At 39.7% G+C, this 19,576-nt stretch overlaps 1 protein-coding gene across 1 annotated transcript in view; it reads right to left on the bottom strand.

Annotated features, from left to right (window-relative positions):
- Positions 1 to 5,691: 5,691 nt before the first annotated feature.
- Positions 5,692 to 19,576, bottom strand: part of nkd1 (NKD inhibitor of WNT signaling pathway 1) — a 36,291-nt gene continuing 22,406 nt past the window's right edge. Inside the window, exons 4-10 of the mRNA XM_014980547.2 lie at positions 18,786 to 18,843; positions 14,994 to 15,097; positions 14,793 to 14,888; positions 13,145 to 13,292; positions 12,191 to 12,272; positions 10,046 to 10,173; positions 5,692 to 7,840 (exon numbers count right to left, since the gene is read on the bottom strand). Coding sequence (XP_014836033.2) covers positions 7,308 to 7,840; positions 10,046 to 10,173; positions 12,191 to 12,272; positions 13,145 to 13,292; positions 14,793 to 14,888; positions 14,994 to 15,097; positions 18,786 to 18,843 — 1,149 coding nt within the window. The 3' untranslated portion in view covers positions 5,692 to 7,307. The remainder of the gene's footprint in view (positions 7,841 to 10,045; positions 10,174 to 12,190; positions 12,273 to 13,144; positions 13,293 to 14,792; positions 14,889 to 14,993; positions 15,098 to 18,785; positions 18,844 to 19,576) is intronic.

Below are 19,576 nucleotides of genomic sequence, written 5' to 3'. Positions count from 1 at the left end.
AGCCGACTCCACCTAAGGGAGTGTAATGCTGAGTGCTTTCTGTCAGGTTTACTACACAAACCTTTAACGTGGAATTCTGTCATTCGAATGACAGAAGGGGGTCCAGAGGCAATTTGAGGAATAAAAACTGACACTTGGTAAATAAATAATCTGAAAAGAATATCAGAATTTTCCTTGCCTGGATTCTGAAGAATTTGTGGAAAAGCTCAGAATGTGGGTTTCTGCATTTGAATTGCCCTCGTCTATCATTAATAGCCAGATTGGGAATCAGATAAATTGTAATTATGATGTCTGAGGATATGTCTTCTTTAAGGACTGTGACTTGTGATAATGTTCAGTGTTTCTGGACAAAGCCAAAGATGAATCTCTTTATCAGTTTCCAGCTCATGGAAAAGGCATGTAAGTCCTGGCTGCTTCAGATTCAGCTCACCTTTGCATCGTGCACTAAAAATATGGCCAAGTACTGAACATCTTGAACTTTTCAAGTAGGTTTTTAGGGATTTCTAAGCATAATGTGAGTATAAGATTGGACAATTGTATACTGTATTTTCCTAATGGTGTGATCAGAACTACCTCTATATGCTTTGTCAACAAATAAACCTGCATGCTTATTTTTTGGCAATGCTGCCTACACAGTTACATAACAAAGTCTAAATCATTCAAGTAGTTATCACAACTCAACAAGTCTTACTCATATATACTGTATACAGGGTCCAAATATTTTACAGCAAATTGATTTAAAAAAAATCTTATAGTTTTAATACAGATTGATCGATGTCTCATTTGAAACCAGATTTTTTTGTGTGTGAATAATTAACATAATAATATGTAATATATTTTCTCTGTGGCAAAATGTCTTATTTACATTCTAAATGTTCAACTGGTTTATTTCCAGTTGGTGCTAAATGGTGTTAAGCTGGACGTCGAGCTAATGACAAACTGATGACCTACAACAAAAATTTGTTCATTTTGCAAAAACATGAATATAGAAGAAATTTAAAAAATAAATACAGGATGGTTGAAAAAAAGACATTTTCTATAGACTGAAATATAAACAGTTGTTGCAGCAGATTAAATAATCATCTTGCAGCAGATCAGAATCAAAGTTAAAGATTTAAAAGTATTTTGATAAAGAACCAATGATCTTATCAAATGTCTTACGTATTTTATGTACTTTTTAGGATACAGATTGCAGCAGCTTCCTTACATCCTGACTTACCATACTCCGTCAATCACAGAGCCCCTGCTCTAATCTGTGTGCAGATGTCAATGTATAGATGCAGCCAAAGGTCATAGACAAAGTCAGACAAAGGTAAGATAATGTTTATGAAATTATAGATATAATAATATATCTATAATTTAATTAGTGAGTAGGATAAGTATTGCATCAATTAATGCATCAGTGCTTTTCTAAGTAAATATAATTCTAAAGGTGCAATTAACATGAAACTATCACCAGATGTCAGTAACAATCCATAAAGTTAACCCACTGAAAGAAATCCCACCATAGATATTCATAAATTATGCATTATGAAATGGTATAACACAGGGAAAAACCATGAATCCTTTCATTTCAACGTTTGGCTGCCAGTAATAAAGTGTGGCAAGTGAGAAGTGATGCTGGATTTACCCAATGAACATCTGGATTCCAAACATTATCTCAGGCAGTAACTTTGCAGATTTTTTTCTCCCTCTTTGAGAGAGCTGGAGTGTCTCCACAATACAGGGAATAAGGGAGATTAGATAAGTTTTACTCCAGTTTTGGTAAAACTATGACATGTGAACATCTTAAAAATGAGGCTAGGTTGTTTGGTGTAACAAGATTTATAAATGACTCCTTCTCTATGCCATGTTAGGACCCACACTTTCTTTTTTTGTTAAAGATTTTGAGTTGCAATAACACTGCCATGAAGAAATACCTTCATTGTAACATTTTATTTTTCCAGATATCCATTGAACATAAAAATAAGTTCTATTCTCTGTAAAATTATATGGAGAAAATATGTTTGCCCTTATAAGCCATGTCTCATTTTATCAATGGTTTCAAGTAAAAAAGCTGCAGGATATAGAGCGAAAGAGGGCAGTCATCCCAGATTCCCCAAAGCTAATGGGTTAACAAATAAAAGAGGATTAGCTCATTAGATTAATGACGACATTAACTGTAAGAGGATCCAGGAGTACCGTAGAAAATGCACAGGATGAAGCCACAAAGTGACTCAAACATGGAAAGGATTGCTGTATAATTAGAAAAAGCTTGTCGGAGCCAAATAGAGAGCGGTACTTAGCTGTTGAAATGGATGGCGTCTCTTTAAGAGCAGGCTGTTTAAGGTCAGCCCGGGTAACCGTGCGTGTGTGCGACTGTGCGTGTGTCAATCAGCATTTAATTGACAGGAAGATTAAAGCTCACATCTGAGGGCCTCTCTTTCTGCTGAAGCATGCCAAGTTGAAGGAGTCTGGTCTCCAGCGTCTGCCCAAGGTTTGGGGTGCTGCGCTCAAGGTTAGCTGGGGCGCCCCGCTGAGCGTGCACTGTCTGAGATGGGTCCTACTTGTTGGACATTCATTATCAAACTCTGTTTGCTCCTTTCATCTGCAGCTCTCTGCAGCACTCAGCATAAACTACAGAGGCACCTTGCAGCTTGACATCTCTCCATTCAGTCTGTACCTTAAACAGCATGCTGCCACATCAAAGAGCCGTGGCTGCCTTTGATGTTGCAAAAAAGAAAGAGCTCCAATGATCTGCTAAAAACCAATGCAACTTTTTGAAGCCTTGTTTTATTCATTTGCTATCTCTAAAGGTCTGGAGTCAGTTTCTTAAAGTCCACACGACAAGCTCTGATTTTGAAGAAGTTGGACAGCAGCTTTTGCTTTATAATGTGAAATAAGAAAAGTTTAGTAGCACATTATATCCCCCGAGTATAGATTTCTTTTTCCATGAATATCCTATTAAAGGCCACATTTTTTCAGTTTAAGGGGATTACCTCAGAGCTTGAAGAATTAAGTATGTGTGAAATAGCAAAGCAAAAGCAGATTTCTTTGAAATTACTATACAGGAAATGTTATTTCACATTCATATTCAAAGAGTTATTCATATAGTTTGAATTTTGATTTATATGAAGGTTTGACACCTGATTAATTTTACACAGGACGTTCAGTTAACGGAGGGGGAGGGATGAAACATTAGTTTGCTTGGTAGGACATACCTCAGAACACTTGCAAGTGTAAACGCAAAATTTTACCAATCTTACTGGTTAAATAACCAAAACTTTTTTCAGTTGAAAAACAATTTTGATGGGTATTAAAAATGTAAATGCAGGGAAATCTTAGATGAATGCCTTTTTTCTGTACATGAAGCCCTCATAAACACATCTTAACATTCACATAACATCCAGCACTTCACTATACTGCAATGCTTATTTTAAAACACTATTAAAATGTTAGCCATTATTCACTTAAAGTGCGAAGGAAAACAGCTGCCTAGCACCAAATTTGAATAGCGACTTTCAGTGCCAGCATGAACAGAAAGTAAAGTCTACTATGATGTATCAATGGAATAAACCTCGTCTATTTGGAGTTTAAAATACAAAGCAACTTACCTGAAGAATAACAAAAGAAAAAAGCAACAGCAAAAAGTACTGATCCGTTTCCTCATTTGTCATTTTGGATTATAAAGGGGATGTATTATGCAAAATTCACATTTTGCTATTTTCTGTACTGACATTTGGGTTTATACTGCTTCTAAAAACAGGCCAAGTGCTTAAAAAATAAAACACCCATGTTGAGCTCCGTCCGTCTCTTAGCAACCCAAGTTGAGCCCCAGGACGTTTGGTCAGCTGTTTTTTCCACTGCACTGTTCAATGGCTGCTGGAAAAGACAAGAATTTTGTTGTTGACTAACCATTCAGAAAGCACTTGCTTCATTCTTGTTGGTTGTCCAGAAGGCTCTCCTTCTGCTTTTCAAAGATGTACCGCTGTATAATTGCACATCTGTTTGCAGTCATATTCACATGCGAGAGTAAATATTGAGTTGGGAAGGGGTGGCAAGGAGCAATTATTTTGTATTTAAAGTGGCAAGTGGCCCAAAACATTTAATTCTGAAAAAAGCTCAAAATAGGCAGGACTGAGCAGACAAAAATCTCATTCTTTAAGAATAATTTTGTGCAAAAAATATTGTGAATATATTTTGTATAGCCCATAGACCTATCCTAACTTGCTTAAGGAAGCATAGGGCACCTTTAAATGCAAATTAGGTTTTATTTTGATCTCTGAGCAAACAGTTATTCAGTCACAAAGTAAAGAGTTTCAACAAATTCATCATATGATTGAATCAGTGAATACAACCCATAGTCCAAAACAGATTTAGAAGTAGCCTGTCTCACCAGTATCAGCATGAGGATTATAGGCTGAATTTAATCCTGTTAATTATAATTTCGTCAGATATAAGCAAGAACCAAGTGGCAGCTCAAAGGAACATTTAATGTAAACGGCCACTGGGTCAGAAACACTGAAACTTAGCACTTTGTCAGCTTATTTCCTAATCGTATGAACTTGACAATAATTGAAGTATTTTATTTCTGCCCTTCTTTCCACACATAAAAGGCAGCCACAGCAATTAGTTTTAATTTTCTCTTTCCCACTCTTCCTTTTCATGTTCTTGAGGAGGCTGGAACCAGCGTATTCTGATCATTTGCATTATCCAAAGCAAATCTGCTTTGAAGTTCTAAGATTCTCTGCAGAAAGGGAGCCACTTATCCAGCATGGAGGGAAATAAGCGTTAAAGGCTCATAAATTCGCTGGAACAGATGTACCTTATCACTGGATTTGCTTTTTTTTTTCTTCAACCTTTTTCAGTCTATATTGGTAAGAGACTATCTCATGTCCCCCTGATCCCTTAACATTTAGCATCCTTCCTTTGCAGAAGCTAGCACCCTGCTGTGCCAATCCACACTTCAAAGCTCTCTGCATATCAGCTGGAAACAAAACAAACAGGACACATTATGGCAGTCTCTCATTTCCCCACATTAAAGTCAATATCCCAGAGTTCTTTGTTTGTTTATCATTTTAGTTTTTATGCCTTCATATTTGATAGTGGGGAAGTTCAAATTTAATCCATTATTTAACATAACGCATTGTGTTCCACCAACACAAACATAACAATTTACATGGGATACAGCAAAAATGTATCCTAATATGGCCCTCTTAATATAACTGCTGAAGTATGCAAGCTTTTCATAACTTGACATTTGAAAAAGCAAGTTTCCAAAAAAAATAAATAAATAATAATAATAATAATAAGTGGACTAAAAAAACATAAAAGTGACACAAGACAACTATATACCAAATATAATCCACATTATGTTCTGGAATATCTTCTGGACTTGAAGTTATTCTGTTCTCATCTGACTTTGTTTGGACCAATATCAGAAACACATAAAAGTATTATGATACTCACCTTAAAATATCTAAAAACCATAACTTTCCAAATACGTAAAATGCCTTAAGCGGTGAACTGAAAAAAAAAAAAAACCTTTAAGATGTTGACCTGACATTTTACAGAACTGACAGGATCCCCACCTAAAATCCTGGTGCAAGACACCAACAGGTCACCTTCATGGGTCAGGAGTGCTCTCCCCTCAAATGACATGCCACATGACATCCTAAGTTTGTGTCTGCAGCATTACAAAATGTGAACAAATAAAAGTGTGATTTTTTTTATTTTGCTAAAATGACACACAGATGTGCCTAAAAGAGTAAAAATCAATGCACAAATAAGTTACAGCAACATATTATTTAAAAGCGAGGGTACCCTCAACATCTATTTTTTAGGGCTTCTGGGGACGGGATGAATGTTCCTACTGCCAGCAGGGCAGTAGTCGTGAGATATGAGTTATGTGCTCAGTGGAGACTGCAAGCTGGCCTCCGGGGTTAATCGGCACCAGAGGAATGAGACAGCTGAGAGCGCCATCGCCCAGCCGCATCACAAACAGAGTTCTGTCAGCTGAGCAGTGAGGACACATGGCGGCGCAGCGAAAGACCTGCTGACAGGCGTGGGACAGGCTGATGGGGTGGAAACAGAGGGAGCAGCTAGGAGATCATGGGACACGGCGTCAGGGGGGGATGCCAAAATCCAGCGTGCCAACATTCTGCATGCTGAATAAAAAAAAATGTGAAGACAAAAGAGAATGACACATAAGTCAAACTTTATCTGGACTGATTAAAACATCACCTGCTAACAGAACAAGTTTACAGTAAACGCAGTCCTATTTAAGCAAATCTGTGCAACGGGTCTGGAAGACTGGTTCCACATCCAGGCTTTTGGGTTAGAGTAATAGACGTCACTCTGTTACAGTTAGGAGTAAAGGTTAGAGCAGAGAGGAAATTAATGGAAATCTGAGACAGGGTTCAATTACATGTTTTACTGAAGTTCCTAGTGGTCATAATAAAAATGTAGTTTCCACAATGAATACATGAATAAAGCTTATAAAATCGATGACAGTATAAATACCTTATGTACAGCAAATGTTAGTTCATAAATCAGAGGAGGCTTCCTAGTTTTCAGAGCTGCAGTTTGTGACATGATTTATCTTCATTCAACAAAGTTTAAAAGTGATTTTGAAAATGAATGCTTGTTTAACGTTTCCATCAGAACAACAATTCGGATAAAAAACAGAGGTAGAAGCGGATCTGGGATAAATTATATTGTTTCAAAGTTTTCCTTCCCCTTTATGCCTACAGTGTATTACGGGTTATTTTATTTTCTTCAAAACTCTGCTGTGGAGCTTGCTTTAAATTCTGAGCACACTTTCAGTGGTTTCCAACACACACAAGTGTCGTAACGCTCCGATGTGCGCACACCGTCATTCTGTTTTAGACACAAATTTTTCACAAATTGCTCGTCGCCCATTTTCCTTCATATATTTTTGTATTACAGTCACAGCTTCCTCGTCGTGTCCCTCCTCTTCCTTTTGACTTAGTGGTCTGGGGAGTGTGGGATGCTGGTCTGATGGTCTGCAGGTCAGCGGGTCTGAACTGGATTGCCTCCTGAGCCTTCGTGTGATTTTCAGTTCAACTACTCAACATTGGCTCTTACTCACTGTCCTACTGCATACCAAAGCTTCTGTATGTCAGACCAACATTTTTGTAGCACTGGTTACTTAACATTCCAGCCCTGGCACACGCTGGCTGTCGCCCTCTTGTCCTCCCCATGTCCGGTGCCTGTGCTGCCAGGTGCAGCACTGCAGTCAGTCTGCTGGCCTGGTTGTTTTCTGTGGCAATGCAGGGGCGCTGAGTCATCCCAGGCAGGCCAGAGCTTCAGGACTGGTAAAAGTGGTGGTAGTGGTGATGGTGTTCATGGTGGTGGTGATGTTCATGCCGCTGGACCACTTGTGCCAGTCCACCCTCATACAGCAACACACTTGGGAGGTCCCTGACCTGCTCTTTCTCCACTATAGGTCCCGGAGAGCCAAGAGAGCCTAAGGCCCGGTAGCCTTGGCTCTCCTTGGATCGCTGTTTGTACTTGCGGTAGGGGGCTGCCGACTGATGAGGGGGCGTCTGGGAGGGCAGAGCCGGGGGAGGCGGGGCGCCTCGACTCCTCATCACCCTCCCACTGTTCTGTGCAGGCGGTGTGCGGCTGTGAGTCTTTGGAGAACGAATGCCATGCCGTCCGGCGTCCTGGCCTCTGGGCCGGGCTGGGTGGAGGCTCTCTGCAGCAGGAGTGTCCACAGCCGACTGCAGCCTGCGGTGGTGCGAGTGGGCGTGTCCATTTTCTGGTTCATGTGAGCGAGAACGGGCCTGGTTGGATGAGCGAGCCTGAGCCTCTACCTTTGCTGGTTCTGCAGCAGAACCTGTCCCAGAGAGAAAGAGAGAGAGAGAGAGAGAAAGAGAGAGAGAGAGAGAGAGAAAGAGAGAGAGAGAGAGAGAGAGACGATGATATTATTCTAAACAACTATCAACAAAACATGTATTTCTTGACTGAACTGTTTGATGTTGGCAGTCAAAACCCAGAGAAGTAAACTAACAATTATTTTAGTATTCAATTATTCTGATGATTAATTGGGTAACAAATTAGTACATTATGCAGATTTTTCATTTAATCACTTCACCCTTTTTATGCAATATTAACAAAACATTATAAAATGCAAATAAACAATTAAATTCCTTTTGAGAAAATATTATTTTCTATAATGCCATAACATAGCAGATCCTTTAGCTTTTTGATCATTTGTAGCTAAAAAAAATACTTGTAACATCAACATGTGAAAAGTTCACCGCTTTCTGTTTGACTTAACATCAATTTTGTATTAGCAAATACTGAAATAATTTGCTGACTGAATTTGTACTTTTAATATAACTACAAAGCTTTCAGTGACCTTAAAACCAAAACCGTGAATGCATCACTGTTCATGCTGTTGATTTTTATAGATCAAAACTAGTGAGAGTTCTTCACTTATCTCTTACAGTAAACTAAGTTAACTCTTCATAATAACATTGTCATGATCCGTGTTTCTGTGTATTTATTTTAAGGTTTTTCTGTGTTCAGTTTCTGTCCTGGGTCTCTGTTGTTTCTGCGTCTTCCCCGTTGATTGCTTCCCAGGTGTCTCATTCCTTGATTACCCTCCCTGTGTATTTAGTCCCAACTGTTGTCTCTGTCTCTTCTCGGATCCTCGTCGTACGTCGAATGTCGTTTGTCTGCCTGCCATTACAGTTGAACTGTAAAGCCCTGTGTTGGTTTAGCTCTCTTATTCAATCCTCTACCAGTTGCTACCAGTAATTAGCTGTGTGCTAACTCTCTGCCATGCCGCCTGTGTTGGACTGTGCTTGAGCTCTCTTTATTAAATCATCATCATCATCAGAGTCTCAGCATTCGTTCTCACTGCCACAAACCACAACTCTTGACAAACATACCGTCAACACAAACTTGCAGATACATTTCAGATTATTTTGAGACATTGACTTTGCGGCAATTCCTTCTCCACAAGCATGTAGTGACAGTGTACAGTTGATTGCATTCACTCCCAGACAAAATGACGACATTCTGTTTTGATTTGAGACTTTTTGCAGATTGTTGTTCTAAGCAGAACCTTTTTTGCCTGGTGTTCAAATATGAAGGTCTTGTGATGTAAAAACACTTTGTGGGAGTTCTGCACTTTACTTTTTGTGAAGTATGAAATGTCCTTGCTAGCCCTTAACAGTAGCTACAAACCTTGGTTTCATTTTTTTATCCCAATTTCCTAGAATACTTCCTAGAATAATAAAAGTATCAGAACTCTCTTTAGATTCCTAAAAGACCAAAAAACTATTGATAGATGTTAGATGCTTCATCAGTTTAATAATTACTTGTTCAGTTTCATAATCACAAAGCTTCCTCTCTCAGCAGTAGTTAAAAGAGAAAACCCCCCAGAGATATTAGTTTGATTAATTTTAAATTAAGTTGCTTCTCAAATATTTTTCTTAAGATCTTTGGTTTAAAAAAAGAGTTGTCTGAATTTCCAGACATCTATGCCTTATCATCACAGTCTGCCAAAGTCGCAGATGTTAGAAATTTAGCTGTGTCCATAGTGTTAACCTGGACCTTTTGTGTAATTCTTCTCACAGACAAACAAACAGGCATTGCCTCTGGAAACACACTGACTCTACATTTACACAAAATAGGTAGATACAAATTAGGTGTGTAAAGCTCAACGCAAAAACTCTCCAATCTTATTTCAGGATCTTTCCCTTTTGGAGATCCCAGACACAGAGGATTCCTGTTAGCACTTTTCCTACAACAACACAATAATGGCATGTCATCACTGACTGGCAGATCAAGGCTGAAACTTTTTCAACTTTAAAAATTTTCCCTCACACCACCCCGTCCTGTTGATGGACTTTCCCCTCAAACACTCGCTGTATTGTGCTTGCCTGAACCCAGATGTTTGTGCTGGCGAGGTGCGCAGAAGGCTGGTCGTCCCACCTAATGGCCCTGAGCAGGTGCGGCAGTAATGACGGGCTTCAAAGAGCCATGGTCTGCCTCCCGTCCTCCCCACCCGTCTTTGCCCCGGTCCACTCACCAGCTCCAAAGCGGGACGTGTAGTTTTCAATGCCTGCAAGGTCCAAGTAGTGGTTCCTGCGTTCCAGGTTCTCGTCCACACAGTGGCGCTGGCAGCCAGAGTGGGTGTGGTGGTCGCTGTGGTGGCGTCTGTGGAAATGAGTGGCACCTCTCATTAGGAAGCAGTTTGGGGAAGATAAACAAGCGTTGCTTGTGATCAGGCAGAGACGGGACAACTGTTACAGAGCTGGAACTGTTACATCTCAAGTCGCTGAATGTGGACAGAAGAAAAACAACAGAGGTTTTGTTGTGCCAAACAAATGATTGAAGGTTAGAACCTCTTAAAAAACATAACAGGACATTTATATCTCCATAAAGAAAAGGATGTACAGGTACTTCATAATAAATAAGAATATAACTCAAAAGTATTTTCACAATTCAAATCAGTTATTTAGATTAATTACAGATAAAGTGATATAAGCATAATAATATGCTTTTTGTGTGTTTTTATGTGATGGCAATGCTATGGCCTCCACAGTCGTACCGCTGTAACTGGAACTTTTCATGAGCATTATAAATGACAAAACATCTTTCTCTCAAGCACAATAACATGAAATTTGGTTGAAGGAAAAGTGTGGCAAAAACAAATGTGAATCAGCAGCATGGATAACTGCACATTAGAGAAGACTGTTAAGTAGTTCTCACTTAAGAGTTTGGGGTACGGGTGCATCAATTTATCGGTCATCCAATTTATCTGTGCCGATTTCCTTAATTTTGGGAAATCCATGATTGACCGATTTTTACATATGAAGCCGATCTTGTCCACCAATCTTAGCTACCTCGGCAAAGGTCTAAAAAAGTTTAGGCTTTATAAAATCAGTGAACCCCTAGTTTGGGGGAACTTAACATATTGGTGACATCAGCTACAGCTGTAACATCACTAGTTAAATCACTCATAAAACACATGCAACATCAGAAGAGTCTTTAGTTTGCTAAAAAGAAAAGTGTTCAGTGTTTTAAAATCACATTTTCTATTTAAATACAGCATTTGATTTGGACACAAAGCTCCCAAACTCTGAAACAAAAGTGGAGAGCAACAGAATCCAAGGGGCTTGAAGTCCAGGATGAAGTTTCCATAGATAATCTGAGATAGAGGTTTTATTGAATCTGTTTTAATGTTTTGTATCACTGCCCAGTGCGGCAAGTAATCTCTGGCCAATAAACCAGACTTTGGACCCAGGTTAAAGTGGCTGGTAAAGTTTCAGGGAGGAGTCAAATTCAGCTTGTGGACTTTAATAACAAGCTGCTGCCATGGAAGGTAAACCTCTGTCATCGTCTCCTTAAAAACTTACAACTTCTTCCTCAGTTCAATGGCATAAATGATCTTCAGTAAAAACCAAGAGTAACAGACTTTCTTTTTGTACCTGCTCCTTTTGTTATGCTTAGTAGGACTTGACAGGATTTACAGAATTTTATGGACTGCAGATTTATTTTCCATGAAGGATAAAGAAATCCAAACTGATCCCTCTTCTGACAAGCTTTAATAAAATGTTAAGTTCATCTTCCAGGATGACTTGCCACTTCATCGCACTGACAGAAGCGTATAAATATTTCAGTGGTGGTATTTTTTATTGTTAATCCTTTTTGACAGGTCTTATACAATTAGTCAAGTATCTTCTCTTAATTTGTTTCATGTTGTTTTGAAAGATTAAGCCATCAAAATTAAAACAAATAAATGCTTAATGTATAAATGTGCATTGTATCCAAGCACATTAACAAAAAGTTGAGTGGAAGGAAAAAGTGTACATAAACACCCCAGGAATGCTACTGGTCAGTTACCTCAATGCACTGATGGAGTAATCACTGCAAAAGGATCACTGACCAAGTACTGAGTCAATTTAATATATACTGTATTACTTCTCAGTAGGTCAATAGTTCTGCACTTTTTATAAAATATTTTTAATTGACCTAATGCAATGTTTAAATTTCTGATAAACTAAATGTTGTGTTTCATTAGATGCAAACCATCTAATGTATTTCAACTGAATTGTTGAAATACATTAACCTTTTGATGAAACTTGGATTTACAAGGAAGCAGATGTAAGGTTTTTATATTGTAGAGATACCAGAAGCTCCAGAACGTGAGTTTACAGGGAGCTGGGCTTACCTGAGGAGCGCTCGAGACTTCTTGTCTGCACTCTTGAGATCATCGATGCACTTGTCATTTTTCTCCCTGGAGTGGGACATGTCTGAGAATGCACAAAGACACAGGGGGCTATTACCAAAGGGAGCAATGCAGAGAAGCCACACACACCCCCACACAACACCAGGCACACAAGACTCGGAAGAAAGCAACCTTTGTTTTAGGCTTTCACTTTGAAGATCTATAGATAAGGAAAAACAACAGTGCTTCATTTATTCTATTTTCAACTCCCAGCCTCTTATAAGGAGCAGAATACCATAAAAACCAGGCTGGTTTCAGCAATAGTATTATTAGGATGTGGGATCTGATGCGATTTGAAATTAGCATGAAGGCAATCTTTTCAAAGCTTCCTCCATCTGAATCTCCTGACAGATATTTATAGACAAAACAATAGGATGCAAACACTCAGGAATATATACTTTTTGAGATATTTTCCTCTGACTACTTGTTTGCCAAGTCGTCAGTGAGGAAAGTTACGTCGAACGCTGCTATATTTTCCCCACAGCTCTGAGAAAGGAGGACAAAGAGAGGGGGAGAAAAGGGGAAAAAAGGGGAGTACTGGAAAAAAGAAAAATGGCTGTGGTTATCAAAAGGACTTGGCACATCTCTTAAGGTTTCTTTTAGGGTATTTGAAGGCGGCAAGGGAGGGGAGGGGGCGCTCTCTCTATTTCTCTCTCTTTCTCTCTCTCTCTCTACGCAGTCACCCCCCATCATTAAAAATGAACCCCATTGAGTGGGAGGGATGGAGCAATGCAGAAACTGCAAGGAAACAAAGCTCTGACAGGCCTGAAGCGACCGCCTTTCTGCATGACAACAAACAAGTCTCTGAGTGAGCTGTCAGCACAGATCCACTGATGGAACTTCAGAGTCGCCTCTTTTCTCAGCAGCTGCCCCACACTGAGTTAACGTGGCACTTACCTGTGGCACCCTGAGCACAGCTCCTCCACCGCTGGCTTGAGTCTGGAGCGACGGAGAGCTTGACCCGCAGAGTCTTGCTTTTGCCAGGAGAGTGGTTGACCGAGGCGTCCACCACCTCGTAGATGGTGTGGAGCAGGCTGGTGATGTCCTGTAGGGAAGAACAGGGGCTAAATCTGAGAGGGGCCTGGAAAAATGTGACACTTTTCACAAACCTCGATGGACGTTATTGGAAATTTTTTATAGACAACCACAAAGTACAGCATAATTGTAAAGAGGAAGAAAACAACACCTAATTCTCAAAATTATTTTACAAATAAAAACCTGAAAAGCTTGGCATATATTTTTACTCATATATGTATGTATGCCCTCTATTGTTGTGAATTATGCAAGTGAACCTGAAACAACTGGGGTTAAACTAGAAACAGAAATATTTATAACTATCTTTTTGACATCATCTATATAACCCATATTTTTTAGAAAGCGGAACTGTTGGTTTTTCTGTCGACAGAGCTGTGGACAGAGTCACCACATGTCTCTCGACTTCTTCTTTCCTGGTCTACACATTGTTGTGGGTGGTCATGTTTCACTAGGCTTGCAGTTGTAACATAAGCTTTCCATTTGCACATAATGCATTGAACAGCTCCCTGAAATGTTTAAACTGTACAAAGTTGTTTCAAGCATTTGTTTGCACTGGATGGCTTTCATGGGCAGATCTGAGTGCACTTGCACACCGCACAATTCAGATCTTCGTTTAGGAAACTCAGAAAACCACGTATAATTTGCTTCCACCTCACACTTGTGCTGATCAGTCTTGGTCTAACACGTGACAAACACTTTGAAAAAAAAATAAAGAAGTCTCAATACTTTTGTATGGAAATATATATGTTTGTGTTAATTATTTTCAAGTAATGCTTTTTGTATTAAGTAATGCTCACATGCTGAAAATCATGAAAGATAAGAAAAGAGTGAAAAAGTTCAGTGTTTCAGTGTTTTTTTAAATTATCTGAAATTTTAATCCACAAAAGCAAAGGACATTAAATGTCTTTTGGTATGGATTTTACAAATACTTTCAGATATAAATCAAGTAAACACACAAAAAAATTAAACAGTAAAATACATGCTTCCTGTGTTTCTCATTTTACTTTTTTCTTCAGTGAAGTGACTAATAAAAGCATCATAGTGGAAGAGAAAGCTTTTTCTCCCTCACCAAGTCACTGTCTGCCGTCTCAGGAGCTACAGAGCCACAGGCAGCGCCAAAAAACTGCACAACCAGCCACACAGAGGAGTGCTGCAGTCTCTCTTCACCGATTCAAGTTGTTCTAAAAAAAATGCTTTTCTGGATGTTTTCTCAGATCTCCATCCGGCAGATGCAGGCCACATTGAGCAGCACCTTCGCTGAATTTAGCTACAGGAGAGTGAACGCCACTTTCTTCTGGCTTTGTTTTATTTGGGGGTGGTTAAGTGTTAATGCACAACATGGATGTCTTTATTCTCCAAGATGAGGTTGAATATTGATATTTTTAATTTAATTAAAGGAAATGCTTCTGTAATGCAGAGGTTGAAACCTAAAACTGAGTGCTGGTAAACATTTGGGTGGACTTCTTGTCCCTTTAAAGAGCTACAATCAGCTGTTTTAAGTAAATATTACCTCTCGTGTAACTTTGCCATTGTTGTCAAAATCGTAGAGGGTAAAGGTCCACTCCTGTCTGTTGTCCTCCTCCACAGACACGGCACACTCCAGCTCCTGAAACAGTTTCATAAAGTGCGCATGTGAGTGCACGTCCTGCCACTGCCCCAGTTTTACCCGCAGGGGGAAGTGATAAACCTCCCGCTCTGCGTTGACACTCACTTCAAACTGGAGCTGTTTCTGTGGCCCCGCGGGAGACCGGCTGTCCCTCTTCTGCATCTTCTCCTCCACGCAGCACCTGTCTGTCTTCTCCGGGGGTAGAGCCACTGCGGCAACACACACAAACGCACACAGCAGTGAGCGCCCGGGCACAAAGATAAAAGGCAGAGCCTGAGGACAGAAACGGTGGGTGCAGTCTTAACCTGAGGACATGTCGTCCCTTTCTAGTTTTACTTGTAAGCTCATGCTTCCACGTTTGGCAGCTGAAATTAAGATGCGGAACATCTTAAAGCCTGCCTTAGAGCAAAAATGTACAACACAAATCTGTCTTTTTTCTCCAACTTTTTTATTAATAGTGTGTTTAATAAGCGGAATCGCTGTTCGGGGACTTTTGCATTACTAAACAACTAAATCAGAGGTCATTACTTTGGCTTTGCTGGGATGCTCAGATCCACAAAACCTGTAGTTATTTACAGTATTCATGATCCCGCTCAAAGGCTGCAGGAAATCAAAGCACAGTTTGGCTCTCACAGTTCAAAAATAGTTTTCATGTCAGCAATCAGAGAAAAACAGATCTGAGACAGAGTGTGGTCAAGCTGAAACACTTTTAAAGATTCAAAAATGTGATGCCTGGAACTCCCTTCAGGTGCCTCTACCAGCACTGAATTCACGTTTATGCTTCCAGAGTAAATTAAATAACTTACAATATAATGAATGCATCAACAAATATGACTCAATAATTTATATTAGTTATAACCTAAAAGAGATAAAGGTAAATACTTTGCAGTGATTACAAATTTTCCAGTTTCAGACAGAATTTACAACATTTCTATTTTAAATGCCTTGGTAATTCAATGACCTGGTGGTGTCATAAACTAACAGCCTTAAAAAGCATAAGACACACAAGCCCTCAGCATCACCATCCTCCATCATACCTAACAATGAGCATGAGATGTTTTTCCCATATATCCATTCTTTGTTTAATGACAGACCTAAATGTTTGTTGCCTTCCAGTGAAGTTAAGCAAACAGAATAAACAAAGAAACAAGAGCGAGTTTGTCACTGGACCCTGACAAACTCAGTCCAGTGTAGCTGGTGCCAATTACTACCATGGTGGAGGTGTCACTGGAAACCAGTATTGAAGGATGGTAGACCCAGAGTCATAAAACACTGATCAGATGGTCACATTACACACAGCATTATTGAGCACATTATTGAGTTCAAGATTTGAACAGTATGTCAGGAAAGAACCCAGAATCTTAGCATATGTGTCTCTCTGATTCCTAATAGGACAACAAATCCTTTGGAGACTCAGTAAAGGTACTGTCTGAAATAAAGTCAAAATAACAATGAATTACACGAATGGGGAGTTAATAATCCAATCTATGAATTTGTGCAATCCTTGTTTTTCTTCATTACAAGGGATTGATTTAAAATGTCCAAAATGACAGGTCACACTGGCATGCTATTGGATAATTCAATGTCACATGGATGCCTGTTTATCATGCTGGATCAAAATATTACAAGGATTCCTATATTTCAAGGGTCTTATCATGGTTGGAGTTTGGGTCAGAGCTAAAGGGGGGCATTAGCTGTCTCTTGTATGTGGATTTCTTCACAAGTCCACATAATTTACAGTTAAGCAGGAATTTTTATGCTCAAACCTTGCAGATTTCTGTAGGTTTGTCTCAGTCATGGCTGCTTTATCAGCTCCATTTAACATGGATTAAAAACCTATGCAGTACATTCACAGTAAACAGAGGCAGCACACACCCATTAAGTCACACAGACCACGCCCTTCTCCCCCATCCTCTCATCCTGCCGCACTTTGAAGTTCCATTCTCAAACCTTTTGGAAGAGGATCAGACCAGCTGTAAAACAGAATCATTAATTAATTAAGCCAAGTCAAATTTGAAACGCTGTTTGTTTGTTCACCAATAGAGCAGACACAACAGACCAATCTCTTTCCTCCTGATCCAACGAAGATCAAAGCGGACCTGGGCGGGGGAGAATGCCAGAAATGAAAGGCTTCATCCCAGGGAGCTTTTACCAACTTTTTGGAGAGGAGCAACACTTGGGGTCCTGCTGTCTGATCGTTTGAGGTGCTCAAAGGGAACATTGTGTGCAGGGGTAAATATGTTCAGTAGCAGACTCAATATGGCGAGGAGATACTTATCTTGGAGCTAATGAAATTCCGGGCGGAGTAACAGTAATCTGCTATCACCCTCCTTCCTCGCTGACCCCTTCCCCGTCACAGACAGAAACCGGCTCCCTACAAGTGAAACTGCAGCCAAGGAATTGGCCGCACATCAGATCCGAGGGGCGAGACGAAAACAGCAGAGGCTGGCACCCGCCGTGCTTTCTACACACGTGCAGGATTATTTTTCACACGCATGCAAACCATGGCAGGTTGGGAGAGCTGCCACGTAGTATGAGGAGTCGGCTGATCTGAAATGCCGTGTTAGACATAACTGGGTCTCATAAACACTGACAGCGGTAAATTACTACGAAAATGTCCAGCATTTGAAGAACTTCTTTCAAAATATAACTTTTATTTCAATCACTGAGGTTCTTCAAAGGCTGTTTGTGCTTTTGCATATGAATCCAGGTAGTAATTTTGCAACATATCCTTTGGGTTCTTTCATCTCAGATTTCATCTCATTTCCTTTGCAATTTTAGTAGAAAAGTTCTCTTTTAATCCCCCCAAAAAACTTTCTCCGGATGTACTTCTTTCTGCCTTAAAGAAAGAAGTCTTTCATCTCCCCTCAATGTTCTTTTGTGCTGGCTGTCTGTATTTCCTCCTTAGTCGTTTTTTTTAATTTGCTCTACTTTTTATTATCACTGAGTTATCTGTAAATCATGCAGGAGTTCTTCATAGTTCCCTGTATGTGTTAACTAGTATTTGTTATGTAAGAAGTCAATAGAGGTTAAAGGCTGGTTACAGGCATCAAGGTGTAGTAGATTGATTGACTGAGACTTTTAGAAAGGCAGGAAAGTTCCCAGATTCTCACTTTGCCTGTTAATCTCATGGGATGAATAGAGCAGTGTAGACTAATTAGCAACATCTGTCTTCAGGGGAGGACAGCTTTTACATTATCTCTCCTCTTTCTGGTACAACCCAGGGAAGCTGAACTAAAACAAAGGTAAAATTTATTAAACTTTTCTTCCAAATTCTGGGCCGGTCTCGTTAAATGGTAGATATCAGCCTGCACCTCACGTCCAGCACTGTCTTTAAATGGGAGGGAGACTTTCTCCTCCCAGAGCACTTAATCCAGGATCACATCAGAGAAAAAGATGGAGGAACTGAAGCACTCTGCCTACAGCAGCTGAAGAGTGGCAGATAAGAAGTGAAGGGGGCCTTTGGGAAGAAGGCAACATGAGAGTTTAAAAGGGGACATTAAGGTAAGTTAAGGTAATTTTATTTATATAGCACATTTTCAGCAACAAGGCAATTCAAAGTGCTTCATTAGAGAGTGGATGGGGAAAACGGATGACAGACTAATTAAACTTAATCAACAACAGAACTGAATAAAACTGAATTAAAGTGGAAATTGATACAATGTTAAGATTTGTATTGTTATCGGTACTTGCTCATTTGTTTATTAACTTGCTCTATTTTTTGTTTGCTTTCAGGAGAGAAAAGGGGAGAAAACGTTTGCTTTGGTGAAATATTATATTGATGTTTGCTTTGCTGTAATTTGCTAACTAAAAACTAATGAACATATCTAATTAAAAGTGTAAACTGAAGCAAAACCAACTGAATGAGTTGGTGTTTTACATGAGAATCAGGCTTACCTTCTAAACGATAGTGTTCATCAATGATCCCCTCACCACACGGATCAACCAATGAATCCTACAGAGACAGAATAAAAACAAGACATACAAAATCACTGTTTTGCACTCATGTAAAAGAAGTCATTACATTTATGTCAAACAAAGAGCAAAGATCAGCCTTCTCAAAAAGTTGCCCTTACATCACCAACAAAACGCCAGCATTTAAATTACAGCTTTTGCATATTTATATATGAACAAAGTTTGACAACTGCAAGCTGAGCTTAAACAGCAGTGGAAAGTTTAAAGGCACAGTAATTGCAGGACTCCAGCAAAATGAGCACGAGATTGGCAGTTAGATTTCAGATGACGAAACAAGCATCTAAATCACCGTCTCTGACTGTACTGGACTCTGAGCAAGAGGTCCGGTAGTAGAGCTATTTCTGTGGGTCACTATCATAATCGAGGGATATGTCCAGGCGGGTTGTTTTTATCCTTACTTGGGACACCATGCCTGTTGGTGCATACCACAGACACCGGAGGGACATGTGATCCACAGGCTTAGCTGTGGAAAATATCTGGCTCCAGTATCCGTGTGGTGCTACAGTCATTTGGCTGGAAAACCATTACTCACATACTGACAACCACAAAACATTCACACGCAGGCAAAGATCTACCAGCAACATTTCTAATGTAAACAATCGGTCTGCTAGTCCTAGAGTCAGATTGCTGGTTAAACAACGTGCCTAAGCATGTATTTGCAATACGTCCATGCATTAAATACAATTTGCTGCAAATAAAGCATTTTGCACACA

The sequence above is a fragment of the Poecilia mexicana genome, unplaced genomic scaffold (genome assembly GCF_051168715.1).
Source record: "Poecilia mexicana isolate PSO_F unplaced genomic scaffold, ASM5116871v1 scaffold_3, whole genome shotgun sequence".
Classification (NCBI taxonomy): domain Eukaryota; kingdom Metazoa; phylum Chordata; class Actinopteri; order Cyprinodontiformes; family Poeciliidae; genus Poecilia; species Poecilia mexicana.
This window is presented reverse-complemented; position numbering and strand designations above follow the sequence as displayed.